The 17093-nt window shown below is 42.8% G+C and overlaps 1 protein-coding gene across 11 annotated transcripts in view; it reads left to right on the top strand.

Annotated features, from left to right (window-relative positions):
• The window catches only part of TJP1 (tight junction protein 1), a 613045-nt gene that overhangs the window by 487934 nt on the left and 108018 nt on the right, over positions 1-17093 (top strand). For all 11 annotated transcript variants that reach the window (XM_073586922.1, XM_073586925.1, XM_073586923.1 and 8 more), the window contains one exon: positions 12483-12607. In XM_073586922.1, coding sequence (XP_073443023.1) covers positions 12483-12607 — 125 coding nt within the window. The remainder of the gene's footprint in view (positions 1-12482; positions 12608-17093) is intronic.

The raw sequence follows: 17093 nt of genomic DNA, 5'->3' as shown, positions 1-17093 counted from the left end.
GCCCATGCCCAAAAGACTTCACTCAGCCGCAAATTTAACCCTAAACTCTGTTCTGGCGGCTGAAAAATTCTCTCTATCTATCCCTCTATCTCTCTCTCTCTCTCTCTCTCTCTCTCTCTCTCTCTCTCTCTCCTTTAGAATTCTTCCTTTGACGGATCCGTTAAAATAACGGACCGGTGCCAAACGTTGTGGTCAGTACAGGAATGAATCCGTTATCTGCCGTTTTAGCGGATGTTGACTGACCAAAAAAACTGATGTGTGACACAGGCCTTAGGTGCCATAGGCACACGGAGAAGTTTACGAATACTGAAAATTACTGCAGATTTTGTTACACAGTGTGATGTAGTACAACGCGACAAGGAGGCATAACCTTTACAGCGAGTCAAATCTATACCAGTATCTAATTTATGCCACTTCATTAGCAAAACTTATTGTAAACTTTTTATGGCAATGGAGGCCCTGCTTCTTCAGTAAAGCACCAGAACCACTATTTAGAATAATGATGAGGGGAAAATTGAAAATATTTTCAAACTATAGAGCACAAAACTTGAATTTTTTCAATAGACTTGCTTAATTAATGTGATAAATTTCCCCATAGTGCAATTAATTCTAAGGCTACTTTCACACATCCGGTGTGTGGGGTCCGGTGGCGTGCGGCGAAAAGCCGGGCCGCCGGATCCGGCCTGCAGCCATGACACCGGATGTGTGTGCGGCGTCTGATACGGCTCGGACGTGATTTAAAGGAGCCGCAGCAGGAGGTGGACAGACAGCCGCTGAGAGAGACAGCTGCTGAAAGGGAGGGGAGAGGGGAGAGGAGAGGGGGTTGGAGAGAGAGAGAGACATGTGGGGTTAACACTCAGTGTCCGGGCGAGAGAATCTCTCTCTTGCCGGGCACTTGTGGGGTTAACCCCACAGAGAGTTCTCTCTCTCTCACCCAGACACTGTGAGTGTTAACCCCACAAGTGCCCGGCGAGAGAGATCTCTCACAAGTGTCTGGGTGACAGAGAGAGATCTCTCTCTCTCTCACCGGGCACTTGTGGGGTTAACATTCACAGTCTGGGCATGCGCTGTGGAAAAAGCCGGTCCGGCGCTGAGAAAAAACGTTGCAGAGAACGTTTTTTCCAGACGCCGGACCGGCTGTTTTTGCCGGATCTGGCAAAAACCGGATACGCCGCATAGGCATCAGGCGCGATGCGGCGATAATGAAACTCTATGGGGAAAAAACCGGATCCGGTGGCAACAGGCGCCGGATCTGGTTTTTACACTTTTCGCCGCATCGCGCCTGATGCACAAAAACTGATGTGTGAAAGTAGCCTTAGTGTTTCCCTATGTGGTAAAACTTTGTGCTAGACAGGCCAAGGCGTACATAGAAATATATGCAGTAACGTCCAAAAGTGTTGACACCCTTCAAATTTTTCCAGAAAATGAAGTAATCTCCCAGACAATTATTGCAATAACACATGGTTTGTTATTGGAATAACACAAAGGGTTGGAAAAAAGTAAACTGGAAATAATGTCACACAACCTCAAATGGGATGGACAAAATTGTTAGCACCTTTCCAAAATGATGGGTAAATGATAGCGATGAGCAAGTGTGCTCGGATAAGGTATGCTCGTGTCCTAATCGAGTATTTTCGGCGTGCTTGAAAAATAGGTTCGAGTGCCCATGGCTGCATGTCTTGCAACTGTTCGACAGTCGCAACACACGCAGGGATTGCCTAACAAACACTCCTGTCCTCATCGAGTAACACCTTATCCAAGCACGCTCGCTCATCACTACTAAACAACTCTTATTCAAGCATGTGATGCTCGTTCAAACTCTCCTATGGCAAGTAACAGTTGTGGACAATATGATAATCACACCTGAAACCAGATAAAAGGGGAGAAGTTGACTCAATCTTTGCATTGTGTGTCTGTGTGTGCCACACTAAGCATGGGGAACAGAAAGAGGAGAAGAGAACTGTGTGAGGACTTGAAAAGTTGTTGAAAAATATCTGCCTTACCAAGGTTCCAAGACCATCTCCGAGATCTTGATGTTCCTTTGTCCACTGTGTGCAACATAATCAAGACGTTTACAACCCATGGCACTATAGCTAATCTCCCTGGACGGCAGAAAAATATTGATAAAAGGTTGCAATTCAGGATACTCTGGTGAATAAGCAGCCCCAATCAAGTTCCAAAGAAATTCCATCTGTCTTGCAGGCTCAGGGTGAATCATTGTCAGCACAAACTATTAATTGACATTTAAATGAAATGCTATGGCAGAAGCCCCAAGAGCCCTCCCCGACAGAAAGACATAAAAAAAAATCTAGACTGCAGTTTACCAAAATGTACGTGAGTAAGCCAAAATCCTGCTGGGAAAACATCTTGTGGACATATGAGACCAACATAGAGCTTTTTGGTAAAGCACATCATTCTACTGTTTTAACGAAAACTGAATGAGACCTTCATAGAAAAGAAAACAGTACCTACAGTCAAATATGGTGGTGGTTCAAAGATGTTTTGAGGTTGTTTTGCTGGTCCAATTTTTTTTTTTTTTTTTTTTTTTTTTTTTGGGGTGGGGGGGGGTTAATTGTTTTCAATGATTTCAAAAAACTTGGGTGTTAAACAGGAAATGGTATGTCTGTAAATATTTGTATTGATATGAAAAAATTCAGGATCATCTCCTCTCCATTTAAGTTTTCCGGCATAGTTTTTGTTCCTAAGGAGTACGCTGCTATATAATAACAAGCATAGCCCCACTCTCATCCTGTCAGGGCTCACCTGGTGAGATGAATTCCCCTAGCCACAGGTTAGGGTGCACACATGGAACGAAGGTGATGGCACAGCTGACTTTTACGGTTGGTATGTGCGAGAGCGGGGACCAGGACTGTAGCCAAGGACACAGCAGAAGACCTAACACCAGGGATGTAGACAAACACAGAAATTGAAGTATAGCCAGTCCAGGAACTACTGCAGCGTAATGTGAACAAGATCAGAGGAGAGTTATTTATGCTTACAGCATACATACGATTATTGGCAAAAAAAAATTGATAGCCCCTGTCATCAGTGGTGGCGTAGAGATGATATTCTGATGGTGCAGATCCGCATTGTACTGTGAACTAGTCCAGAGATGAGTTATGCTAACAGTAGTCGGTGGAATGACGGCCTCAGAAGCACGTGGGAGCTACATACAACCTTTAAGGTATGTGCACATGTTGCGGATTCTGCTGCGGATCCGCACCAGTTTCTGCTGCGGTGTACAGTACCTTTTATATTCTATGGAAAATGGAAACCGCTGTGGACATGCTGCGGATTTTTCCGCGTGGATTTGCTGCGGTTTTAAATCCGCAGCATTTCAATTCTTTGTGCGGAATCTGCAGCGGTTTTACACCTACTCCATTGTCCTGGTGTAAAACCGCAGGGGAAAGCCGCAGGCTAATCTGCAGGTAAACCGCAGGTCTTTATACCTGCGGATTTTCCCAAATCCCCGTGGAAAAATTCGCCGCACAATCCGCAACATGTGCACTTACCCTAAATACTCAGACACTCAAGGTAGGTTCACAAGAGCATATCAAAAAATTGTTCAGAGTTTCATCCATAAAAGTGGGATGATTTTTGTCCTCACTTGTCAACCGTAATGCAATCCATTTATTTTTACAGCAGCTGATATTAATTATTTACAGAACCAATTACATTTTTCTATGTCACAGAACTTCATTGAATTTGTGAACTGACTGTGGCTGTATATGGAATTTTATTCATTTTTTTTTTTGGGTGCATAGGCAAGTCTCATCCGATTTGTAAAGAAAAATGGTGCGTGCCACAAGTTGTTGTTGTTTGTTTTTTTTTTTCACAACAAATTTCCGTCAGTAAAGAAAAACTCGTCTGCACGTTTTTTTCATGGACAGTATTTGGACAGAAAATCCGGTCATGTGAACGAGCTCATAAAGTGTCTGAGTGGCCTTAAAAGGCCTTGGTTGATGTCACTCAAGTTCGTCCACAGGGAGCACAACATAGGGCAGCCACTTTAGGGTTAGAGCTTGGCCCTGTAGTCGTGACCGTGCGTAACGCTGTCATCTCTGTGGATCCAGAGCGTGCTGTTCTGTTTGGCGGTCTTGAAAGTGACTGCACTGTGGATTTTGTAGGACCAGTGAAGCCTGTGATTGGATTCAACAGTCAGGTGACTGAGGCATATCTACTCAGCTCCCATTTTCATAAATTAGAGCCGTTTCAATTTATTTTATACCAGACCTGGTCCTGGAAGTGATTAAAGTTTAATGCTAGACCACATCTTCAAAAAGAACCTGCTGCCTGATCCATGGGTTTTGTGTATCAGGAACTGGTGGCTTGATGTCTCCCTGGTAAATTAGACAGTGAAGCGCTTTGGTGTTTTCAAGAAAAACATACCTTAGGGCTATGTGCCCACGTTGAAAAAATGCTGCGGAATTGTCTGCGGCATTTCCGTAACTCCCTGCCAGGGTAAAACGCATGTGGAATTCGAATGCGTTTTCCCGCGAAACAAGTGTTTTGCAAGCGTTTTTAGCTTGCAGAATGCTTGCGCTTTTCCAAGCGATTTGAAGCATCGCTTGGAAAAGTGACAGGTTGGTCACACTTGTCAAGCATAGTGCTTGACAAGTGTGACCAACTTTTTACTATTGATGCTGCCTATGCAATAGTAAAGATAGAATATTTAAAATAAAAAAAAAATAGAGATCTACTCACCCTCTGTTGGCCCTCATTGGCGCTGCCGGCAACTTCTGTTCCCAGGGATGCATTGCGCGAATGACCTCTGACGTACGGCGGAAACGAAAAAAAAAAACGCAACGTGGGCACACAGCCTGAGAGTCTCTGAGTATATAGTCATATAGGAAACTATTTGGTTCAGAGTCCAAAATACACTACCGTTCCAAATTTTGGGGTCGCTAAGACAATTGTGTTTTCCATGAAAACTCATACTTTTATTAATCAAACTATCCCATTGGGAGGGCAAGTAACATCACGATGGGGGCAGTTTTGTGGCGCTAGGGGTGGCGGCCAACTCGCTTCCGTGAAGTCACAACCGGCAGGAAAGACGGTGTTTTGCGGCCTGTGCTGGAGATGGTGTGCGGCACCACCAGAGGGTGGCCGCACCCAATCTCCAGCAGAGGCCTCAAGCCGCTGTCTTTCCTGCTGGCTGTGACTGCACAGAGGTGGGCAGGCAGTGGCAGGATCCGGCGCGTGTAGTCAGGCGGTGGGTCCTGGCGGGGGTCCGGCGGCATCCCTCCCATTACCCCTTCCTTCATTACACCCCTACCTCCTCGTTACACCCCTTTCACAGCATCGGGATCCGAGCGGCTGCCGGGATCACTACGGCAGCCTGCATCCGAGCGGCAGCTGGGATGCCAGCTGCGGTCGGGATCGCAGTTGCATCCTGGATCCAATTGTCATCACTTGGTTATTCCAAAATGGCGTACTTCCGGTGCGGCGCGATGGATTCGGGGACATCCAGACGGAAGTGGATGACGGACAATTTAAGGCAAATATATAGATATTGATGAGTAGCCAAATTTAAAATCTAGTCCAAACATTGGCAAGGCTCGAAAAAAAGATTTTTATTTGAAATAACTTTCTCCTTCAGACTTTGCTTTCATCAAATAATGCTCCCTTTGTAGCAATTCCAGCATTGCAGACCTTTGGTATTCTAGCAGTTAATTTGCTGAGATAATCTGGAGAAACTTCACCCCATGCTTCCAGAAGCCTCTCCCACAAGTTGGTTTGGCTTGATGATCACTTTTAGCGTACCATACGGTCAAGCTGCTCCCTCAATAACTCAATGGGGTTGAGATCTGGTGACCACGCTGGCTCCTCCATTACAGATAGAATACCAGCTGCTTGCTTCTTCCCTAAATAGTTCTTGCATAATTTGGAGGTGTGCTTTGGGTCATTGTCCTGTTATAGGATGAAATTGGCTCCAATCAAGCGCTGTCCACAGGGAGTCGCACAAGTCTCGCAAGTCAATACCTGGCACTGCTGCTGATACTCAAGACCGGAACACTCTGCTGCATAGAAAGACATTCAGCGGAGTGCTCTGGTCCCGAGTTCCGGCAGTATTGAGATGCGAGACTCCTGTGAGTTTCTCGCATGTGTGACCCCGGCCTAAGGCGGACCCCCACTTGATAAATTATTATTTTTTTCCTTATTTTCTTTTTGAAAATTTGGGTTGCGTCTTATGGTCCGAAAAATACGGTGAATTTTTTTTTTTTCAAATGAAATAGTAAAATGTCGATTGTTCATCTTCTGATCTGTGCTGTTTATTCTGTTGTGAATAAACTTGTGGCTCTGGAGTTTTCCAAATCATTGCATTCTTCTTTTCTTCACATTTTTACACATCATCGCACCTTCTTTTGGACTTATGATTGTACCATTTTACACTAAGGCTATGTACCCACGTTGCAGAGATGCTGCGGAAATTTCCGTAACTCCCGCCGCGGGAAAAACGCATGCATTTTTCCCGCGGAAAATGAGCGTTTTTCACGCGATTTTCGCGTGCGGAATTCAAGCACATTTCCAGCAATTTGAAGCATTGCTTGGAATATGATTGACAGGTTGGTCACACTTGTCAAACATAGTGTGACTAGTGTGACCAAGTTTTTACTATTGAGGCTGCCTATGCAGCATCATTAGTAAAAGAATGTTAAAAATAAAAAAAGTGATATTCTCACCTTCCGGCGTCCCCAGGCCTCAGCGATGCTCCCTTTCCCAGTGATGCCTTGCGACTAAGACCTTTGACGTAGCGGTCTTACGATACTGTAGCGCTATGTCATCACAGGTCCTTGCCACCAGGGCTGTGGAGCCAAACCTCCGACTCCTCAATTTCCCTTACACCGACTCCCACATATATTGCTTATAATTGGTTATATTTAAGTGAAAAATGTATTGTAGTACAATGTGAACATCAGACAAATCATTTTTATGATACAATAATCAAGATATTTAGATGGAACATAATATATATTTATTAGAATACAATTTTAGAACACAAAAAACTAATTGTAAATATGTAATACACTATGTAATATTGAATATATATATATAAATTATATTTTATTTTATTGTACGAGCAATGCCTGTCCTGGGTGTCCTTTTGGGCAGCTATGAGGTGTACCTGACTGGTGCTAAAAAAAAAAAAGTTACTGTGTGCTACCCGGCTTTCATTCTTTCTGGTACTAAAAAGATATGGATAGACAGATATGGATAAATGGATAGATATAGCAGATTTCTAATCTGCTTTTGCTACTGAAAACATTATCTATGAGCTCAAAAACCTTTCAGGTGATGTGGTTTTTTTAAAAATCTGATTTGCTTTTGCAGCTAACCACAGCAAAAACAGTGTGTGTGAATGTAGCCTTAGATCAGGAATAGAACAGCCATTTATAGGACATTTCATAACTTTCCCAAATTCCGATGAAAAAATATTCAGCACATTCTGCATTGAACTACTGTACCCAATTTATTATATATTTTAGGAGTTGGAGTCGGTCCATTTTATACCGACTCCACCAAAATGAGCACCGACTCAGACTCCACGACTCCGACTACACAGCCCTGCTTGCTGCAAAGCATTACTGGGAACGGGAGTTGGCGGGAGCATCGGTAAGGCTGCGCGGGACGCCGGAAGGTGAGTATAACACAATTTTTTTTTTTTTTATTAATATTTTTTTTTTACAGGGATATGGTACCCAGGGCCTGGAGGACAGTGTCCTCCTCCAGACCATGGGTACCATCTGCACATGAGCCGCTCACTTTGCACATGATGGGCATAGCCACATGCGGAAAGTACGCGGATCAATGTATTCCTATGGTTGCGGAATCGCAGCGATTCCGCAAAAATAATGAGCCTGCTGCGTTTTTTTTCCACTATGTAATTGTGCCGCGGAAAAAAACGCAGCATTAGCACAGCATGTGCGCAATGCCATAGGAATGCATGGGGTGTGTTCTGTATGTGTTTTCGCAGTGTTTTCGCTGCAATAACGCATACAATCCTCAACGTGGGTACACAGCCTAAGACTGGTTGATTGGATCCTAGAATTTTCCAGATTTGTGGAAGAAATTTTATTTAATTGTTCTTAGTGTAATTTCTTAACTTGAAGAACCCATTTACAAACTATTGGAAATAATATAAAATAATTAAAAAAAAAGTTACTTATCTGCTAAATCTATTACTTCTGCAGCTCTTTATTACCTTGGTGGTTCCCATAAATTTTTGTATATTTTTTGGAACAATGAAGTGTCCTACAGTGGTCACGTTAATCACCGGCCTCATCAGCCTGCTGGCATATAACTACTCTAGGAAAGTTAAGCAAGCATCAGTGCTGGGGATTGTGTTTTTTTTTTTTTTTGTACCATTTTCTGCAGCTAGTTTATTGTCTTTATCCCTCTGACAACCGCTCTGTTAACTACAATTCTAGTCCGCTGTGTCTGTATGACCTCCTCTTCTTTAGTATAAATTTATGTTAATATACACGTGAGTCACTGTAGTTTCCTCTAAAATGCACAATCTGGCATATTTTACTGTCTAGACATTACCATACCCCTTTATTACTTGCTGCTATAGATGTGTTGTGTACAGTAAGCAGATTATAGGCTTTGGATGGGCTGTTTGGTTTTTGATATGTCCACTACACTGATATATACCACACAATTCATAAGTTTCCCATGTGTTCAAATTTCTGTTAGGATGAGCATGAGGCTTCTATAGTGGTACCACCCCACAGTGATCCATCTAGGGGTCATTTCAATGAATCTTAGTTCTATATTTAAAGAGGTTGCCCCTTTCAACAAACTTTTGACTATAAGCTCTGTTATGGTTAAGAAAGATAAACTTAAGATTTGCTTACCACCTCCACATGAGCGCCTGATCTGGGTGATTGGCTGCAGCCTTTTCTGTGATGTCCCTGCTGTAGTCCTGCATGTGACAGTGGTAGCAGGGGTAGGTGGTTATCTTCTGCTGGGTTACGTAATGTGAATAATTAGCAGGGATTCCCTCACACCAATTTTAGTGGCTGTATGGTTTGCAAACTTTAGAACTTTCTTCAAAAGGGGAATTCTCCAGTTAGAAAGTTCTCTTCTCCATGGGAGAGGGATGACTTCCTGATTATTGTGGGTGCAAACCGCTGAGACCGTCACTGGTCCGGAGGCCTGGGAACCTGAAAAGTCCTGTGTGAATGGAATGGTGGTCCATAATACACAACGTCGCTATTCATTCTAATGGGAGGGCCGAAGACCAGCCAGCTGCAGTGCTCGGCTATCTCTGGTGGTCCCATGAAGAAAGAATTGAGCAGCTGTGCAAATGATTGATGACTGCTGTTTACACATGGGGCTCTTTAAGACCTGTTTCTCGGGATTGGTGGGGCCTCAGCGGTCAGATCCTGAGCGATTGGTAAGGTATCACTAATTCTTCGAGATATGGGATAACTTCCAAACTTGAGACTACCCCTTTATTGGATTTTTTTCTCATACCCCTCAAAATTCAGGTCTAGCTTGCTTGTTCACCTCCTACATCCAGTGCCCCTGAGGTCAGGGTATTCTAGTCTGTAGTATTGTAATGTATGGAAAATATTGAAAATGTGATTGTTCAAAGCAGCTTTTAAAGTGTGCGTCACTGAAACACACTTTGCAGGAAAAGGTCCTGTGGCCTTAGCGCTGCATCGACTACACATCACACTGTGCATTATTCCGACCATCAGAGAACAGCAGATAACTAAAGAACTGACTCAATTGGGAACAATAGATCCCATCTTTTTGAAGCTCTGGTGTGGACCTTTATGTCTCCAGAGTTACAGGTGACATGGCCAATGTGTATTCTGCTCTTTTAGATCAGGGATCCCCAACATGTGGCTCGCAGCGACCTGCCAGCTTTAGTAAACAACTATGACTAGAAGGTGTTCAGATGGTGACTTGTGAGCAGAAGAGCAGATCTGGATGCATGTATGCAGGTGGAACTTAGGAGGATACTGCCAGTTAGTGGGGTTTTGAAGCTGGATGTGATACTGTGGGGTATGTGTTTGACTCATACAGGTAAAGTGTGAATCCCCTGGATGTAAGTATGCTGCCTGTAAGGCTATGTACACACGTTGCAGATCCAGCTGCGGGTTTTTCCGCTCGGATCCGCAGGTAAAACCGCAGTTAGTGACCTGCGGTTTAGCCCTGCAGTTTCACACCTCTACTATGTTAAAGGTGTCAAACCGCTGCGGAATCCACAGAAACAATTTACATGCTGCGGTTTGTAAACAGCAGCAAAACCGCGCGGAAAAACCGCAGCGTGAGCACAGTGGTTTTGAAAAGCCATATGGTTACATGGTACTGTGCCATGTCAGCGGAACTGTTGCGTTTCCGCAGGGCCAAAACCGCTGCGGAAACGCAGCAGAATCCGCAGCGTGTGCACACAGCCTAAAGGAGGGTGTGTGTGCAACGTTTCATTGTGATTTCTGTGGAGAAGCTTTGGCTGTCATATCGGAACTGTGGGGCTTCTCTATGGCTTAGGTGGGAGTGGTCCCACTAAATGTGGCTCTCAAGGGAAGTTTGGGATGACTGCTTTAGATCATAAATTAACCCTAGTGAGCAGCTGTCAGAGCTGCCGGTTGGCACACATTTTCATAGTAGTGATGCTGCAAAACAAAAATATAAAATATTTATTTATATTGCCTACTAGCACTAATGACAATGCAGGGGGATTCCAGAAAGGCAACTATTACATTTATGTCCCTTTTGATACACTTTTGGTGTATCAATTTGTGATGATTTATTTATTTGTTTTTCATGTGGCTGGGGACTGTCATTGCTTGTTGAGTGGGTGACTGCCTTCTGTATGAATGAGGTTAGAGCCTACTTACCGTTATATGACTTCCGGTAGTAGGAAGTTTGGGAGGCTGCTACAAAACAAAATGTTCACACACATTGTGCTTGGTACATTTGCATGTGAGAAATACAAGCAAAATACCAGATTAAAGTAAATATTATACTTCATGGCTCTAATCAACTAAAGTGCTTCCAAGCAACCATAAAATAGAATTTGGCTCCAACATACTTACTCTGGCTGTCCACAGGGCCCCCCTAGTGTTATTTTTTTAATTATTGGAAGCCTGTGCATCACATGCACAGCAAATTTCTGACCCTCTCAGTGTGATTATTGCATTTGAAGAATCAAATATGCGAAAAATAAATGCTGAATAATTATGTTGGAGATAATAGTTAATTTTGAAATTGCCGGTAGATATTTTTATTTGTGCAAATACATGTTGTTTGGAAGTAGTGAATTGGGGTCAGCATGAAAGGGTCAGGGAGGTGACACAGACTTAATAGCTTTGAAAAACAATGTACCTAAAAATTTATACTGCTTTTTTAATTATGGATTCCATATCTATAAAATTTATATGCCCAATTCATCACATCTGCAGCTGTTTTTGTTGTGTTGTCATTTGCGTTTTAATTATAGCTTGAAATTGACTTTTTTTTTTTTTTATATTCAGTTTTATGCGTTTACCCTTCTCAAAGATCCTATCCCAATATGTAGTGGTTTATAATATTAGCAAATTCCTCCAATTAGAAATTTAGTATAGTTTTTTCTGATTCACTATGTTGCTTTCGTGATGTGCAAGCATTGTAGGACCTTAGCTATCCATGGTTACGACCACTAGCAACCAGCTAACTATCACTATATCAGTGGGCATTACCATGGATACTTAAGATTCAATGCTCTTCACAGGAGGGAAGACATGGCGAATCAGAAAAACTATACTACATTTCTAATTAGAGGTATTGGCTAATAGAACACATGCCATATATTGGGATAAAAACTTGGAGGTGGGAATACCCCCTTTAAATAAAAAATAAGCGCAAATGATGAATACTTATTAGATGTATGGACAAGTCATCTTTGTGAAACAAACCCCTGTGAATAGTTAATCATCCTGCTGAACCTGGCAATAAAAACCAGTCGTCGACCTAGTGGTACACCAGCATCTTATGTCTGAGTGACTTCCGTCACGGCTCTTATACACAATTGTCGCCAATATTTTCTGCAGTCTTGAAAGTCACTTGACATTAGAGGGTATAGTTGCTAATGTTTGTGAGATCAGATTCACGGCACCCCAGCCTTTGATCTGTACCATTATAACTCCATTCATGACATGCTAAAAGAAGGAAAAAACTGACTACCGAATCTACAGCATAATGTCCTTATGTGAATAAAGTGTTCAGGTATGTCCCCACCTGGGTGTATACAGCAGGTTTTCCATTATGAAATTGCTTGTTGCAAATCTGTTGCGTTTTACAATAGACGCATTGTGGATGAGATTTCCTGAAATCTCTTCAGCGTAAAACCAATGGTGTTGATCTGTAATTTTGTAGCCATTTATGCTGCATATCAATGCAGATTTTCTATTTTGCAATGCTTAGCTTGAAAAGGTCTGCATCTCCTTCTTTTTGTGAATGAACTCAATCTGTAAATCTTATTTTCCTAGGCTCCAGGATTTGGATTTGGGATCGCAATATCTGGCGGCAGAGATAACCCCCATTTTCAGAGTGGAGAAACCTCTATTGTCATCTCTGATGTTCTGAAAGGAGGGCCTGCAGAAGGCTTGCTGCAGTAAGTGTCTCCTCTGATATGATAGTCGATCATCCATTGGTTGGCTAGTTTACTTACTGAAAAGGTTTCATTATGTTCGCTATACACATTCACTACCTGATTAGCATAATGAATTGCTAGCAGGCCACCAACACCCCCCAATTGTATGCACTTCACTATGTGCCTTTCTTAGGCACAAGTCTTGATGAATATCCCTTCTCTCTTCTGTGTAGGCTGCAGTTTTTCCAGCAGTGTTTCTTCCTATTCGTCAATCCTTTATTTGACAAGCAGAGAGCACAGTTGATAAATGGTCTGCGTTGCCAACTGTAAAGTGGTCTTTTCTGTAATGAAATGGCCCTGCATAATTGAGCTTTGTAATGAAATAGTCATTGATCTGTTAATGTGCTGTATGTATTTCGTAACACATCCCAGCATTGCTCTCATGAATCCTCTGTGCTGCTCAACTTTTATATTGAATATTAAAGTTCAGCATTTATTGCATTTGCCCCTTCCCAACCAGGCTATTTTTTCTTAAATCTGTTTTTGCTCTATTGTTTTTTATTCTTCCCTCTTCTCCAACAGCCATAACTTTTATTTTTCTGTCTGCACAGGCATATGGTGTCTTTTGGTTTAAAAAATAAAATAAAATTCTGTGTACTGGAAAATAAGAAAATTCTTAGGCTGTGTTCTCACGTTGCGTTTTTTTTCACGGTTTTCCCGGGGATTTACCAAAAAATCGGCTCAAAAACGCCTAAAAGAAGCTTCCCATTCATTTTAACCTCTTCACGACCGCCCACAGTAGATAAACGTTGGCGCTTGCTGGGCTTTGTGCAGCGCCGACGTTTATCTACTGTCGGCGGTTTTGTGCCCCCCGGGACCCCCACATACCTTCCAACGCGGGGATCCCGGTGCGCAATGCATGCTGGGACCCCCGACGTCATCGAGACCTGATTGGTTCAGGTCCCGATGACGTCAGCGTCACAGCAGCCAATGGGAGCGATCGCTGGGAAAGCTGCTTGTTTCCCGGCGATCTCCCTCATTGTAACGCGGCTTCTCCCTCTGATCTCACTGACAGCTGATCAGAGGTGAAGCAGCGTTATTGTGTGACTAGATCGCTGCCTGGCACAGCTGTGCCAGGCAGCGATCTTGTCACACAGTAACGCTGCTTCACCTCTGATCATCTGTCATTGTGAGATCAGAGGAGAAGTTGCGTTATTATGTGCCAGGCAGCGATCTTGTCACATAGTAACGCTGCTTCTCCTCTGATCTCACAATGACAGATGATCAGAGGTGAAGTGGCGTTACTATGAGTCAGATCGCAGTGCAGCGATCTTGTGACAAAAATAAAAAAAAAAAGTAAAAAAAAAAAATGCAAGGGCTAGGGTTAAGGCCCCGTCACACTGAGCGACTTACCAGCGATCCCGACACCGATATCAAGGTGTCAGGATCGCTAGTAAGTCGCTATGTGATCGCTGGTGAGCTGTCACACAGACAGCTTCACCAGCGATCAGCACAGCGATGCCGAGCGCCCGGCATCGCTGGCCATCCTGTAAAAAATAGAATCAAAATAAAAAATATAGTTATTCTCACCAATAGTTATTCTCACCTTCCGACGTCTCGTTCAGCCATCCTGCCTCTCTCCACGCTCCGGTCCCAGTGATCCTTTGCACGAATGACCGCGAGATGTCACAGTCTCGCGGGATAACAAAGTCTCGCGGTCATTCGTGCAAAGGATCACTGGGACCGGAGCGTGGAGAGAGGCAGGATGGCTGAACGGGACATCGGAAGGTGAGAATAACTATATTTTTTATTTTTTTTATTATTTTTTACACCTGATCGCTGGTCTCCCGCCTGTCACACACAGCGATGCGTGCTGGCCAGCGGGAGACCAGCGACCAAAGAAATGTCCAGAGATTTCTTCCAGCGATCAGCGATACCGGCAGGGGGGCCACTCGCTGATCGCTGTCACACATAGCGATCTCGCTGGTGAGATCGCTGTTACGTCACAAAAGTTGTGACTCAGCAGCGATCTCGCTACCGAGATTGCTTAGTGAGACGGGGCCTTTAGGGCTAGGGTTAGGGCTGGGATTAAGGTTATGGGTGTGTTGGTGTTAGGTTTGTGGTTAGGGTTATGGTTAGGGCTGAGATTAGGGTTAGGGGTGTGTTGGGGTTAGGGTTGGAATTAGAATTGGGGGTTTCCACTGTTTAGGTACATCAGGGGCTCTGTAAATGCAATATAACGCCCGCAGACCATTCCATCAAAGTCTGCATTTCAGAACGTCACTACTTCCCTTCCGAGCCCCACCGTGTGCCCAAACAGTAGTTTTCTCCCACATATGGGGTACCAGCGTACTCAGGACAAATTGGACAACAACTCTTAGGGTCCAATTTCTCCCGTTACCCTTGTGAAAATAAAAATTGGGGGCTAAAAGATCATTTTTGTGGAAAAAAAATGATTTTTTTATTTTCACGCCTCTACATTATAAACTTTACTGAAACACTTGGGGGTTCAAAGTGCTCACCACACATCTATATAAGTTCCTTGGGGGGTCTAGTTTCCAAAATGGGGTCACTTGTGTGGGGTTTCCACTGTTTAGGTACATCAGGGGCTCTGCAAACGCGACATGACACCCACAGACCATTCCATCAAAGTCTGCATTTCAGAACGTCACTACTTCCCTTCCGAGCCCCACCGTGTGCCCAAACAGTAGTTTTCTCCAACATATGGCATACCAGCGTACTCAGGACAAATTGGACAACAACTCTTAGGGTCCAATTTCTCCTGTTACCCTTGTGAAAATAAAAATTGGGGGCTAAAAGATCATTTTTGTGGGAAAAAAAATGATTTTTTTATTTTCACGCCTCTACATTATAAACTTTACTGAAACACTTGGGGGTTCAAAGTGCTCACCACACATCTAGATAAGTCCCTGGGGGGGTCTAATTTCCAAAATGGGGTCACTTGTGGGGGGTTTCCACTGTTTAGGTACATCAGGGGCTCTCCAAATGCGACATGGCATCCGATCTCAATTCCAGCCAATTCTGCATTGAAAAAGTCAAACGGCACTCCTTCCGTTCTGAGCTCTGCCGTGTGCTCAAACAGTGGTTTAGCCCCACATATGGGGTATTGGCGTATTCGGGAGAAATTGCACAAAAAATTTAGTGGTTCATTTTCTCTTTTTACACTTGTGAAAATAAAAAAAAATGGTTTTGAAGTAAAATGTTTGTGAAAAAAAGTTAAATGTTTATTTTTTCCTTCCATATTCCATTCATTCATGTGAAGCACCTGAAGGGTTAATAAACTTCTTGAATGTGGTTTTGAGTACATTGAGAGGTGCAGTTTTTAGAATGGTGTCAATTTTGGGTATTTTCTGTCATATTGACCCCCCAAACTCAAGTCAAATGTGAGGTGGTCCCTAAAAAAAATGGTGTTGCAAATTTTGTTGTAAAAATGAGAAAACGCTGGTCAACTTTTAACCCTTATAACTTCCTAAAAAAAAAAAAATTATGTTTCCAAAATTGTGCAGATGTAAAGTAGACATGTGGGAAATGTTATTTATTAACTATTTTGTGCGATATCACTCTCTGGTTTAAGGGCATAAAAATTAAGGGTTTGAAAATTGCAAAATTTTCTAAATTTTTGCCAAATTTTGATTTTTTTTAACAAATAAGTGCAGATCATATCTAAAATTTTTTACCACCATCATGAAGTACAATATGTCATGAGAAAACAGTGTCAGAATCAGTAGGATCCGTTGAAGCGTTCTAGAGTTATGACCTAAAGTTATGACCTCATAAAGTGACACTGGTCAGAATTGAAAAAATTGGCCCGGTCACGAAGGCAAAAACAGGCTCGGGTGCGAAGGGGTTAATGCATTTTGCACTTTTTGTGCATATTGATGCGTTTTTTTTACCGCGAAAACGCTGGCAGCATGTTCATTAATTTTGCAATAAATTCCGCATTTCTGGCTATTTTCTGTGTGTCGGGGACACTCCGGAAAAAATCGCGGAAAAAAAACATGCGTTTTCTGGGAAGGAGTCCGGTTTTCATGCCTAAGTGTGAACATACCCTAAGTGTGGTGAAATTGCAAAGAAAAAAAAAAGAATTACTCAATGGTGTGCTTTTTGGGTTTTGTTTTTACTGTATTAGTTACTGTATGGGTTATGAAAATTCATGATTACAGCATTGCCAAATTTGTATAGTTTATTTAGTTGTGGAAATTAATTAGAAATTTGTATTGGGAAAAAAAAAAGTTCAATTGTGTCGCTGCTTTGTAGGACCCATGTTTTCTTCAGTCGATTAAGCTGTATGAGGGTCCGATTTTTGCATGGCATTGCTGTTTTTTAAATACTATTTTAGGGTTGTTGCAACTTTTTGATCGGCTATTGCATTTTTTGTGGCATTGCGGCGACCATTGGAAAGAAAAATGCAATTTTGATATTTCATTCTTTTCGTCATCCAAGTGTTTATCAATTGGGTTAAAGTGTTTGTTTTGACCAGACTTTT

This window comes from Dendrobates tinctorius, unplaced genomic scaffold (assembly GCF_039654945.1).
Source record: "Dendrobates tinctorius isolate UK_male_01 unplaced genomic scaffold, ASM3965494v1 ptg000097l, whole genome shotgun sequence".
NCBI lineage: Eukaryota > Metazoa > Chordata > Amphibia > Anura > Dendrobatidae > Dendrobates > Dendrobates tinctorius.
The sequence above is the reverse complement of the archived record's forward strand: the minus strand, read 5'-3'. Positions and strand labels throughout refer to the sequence as shown.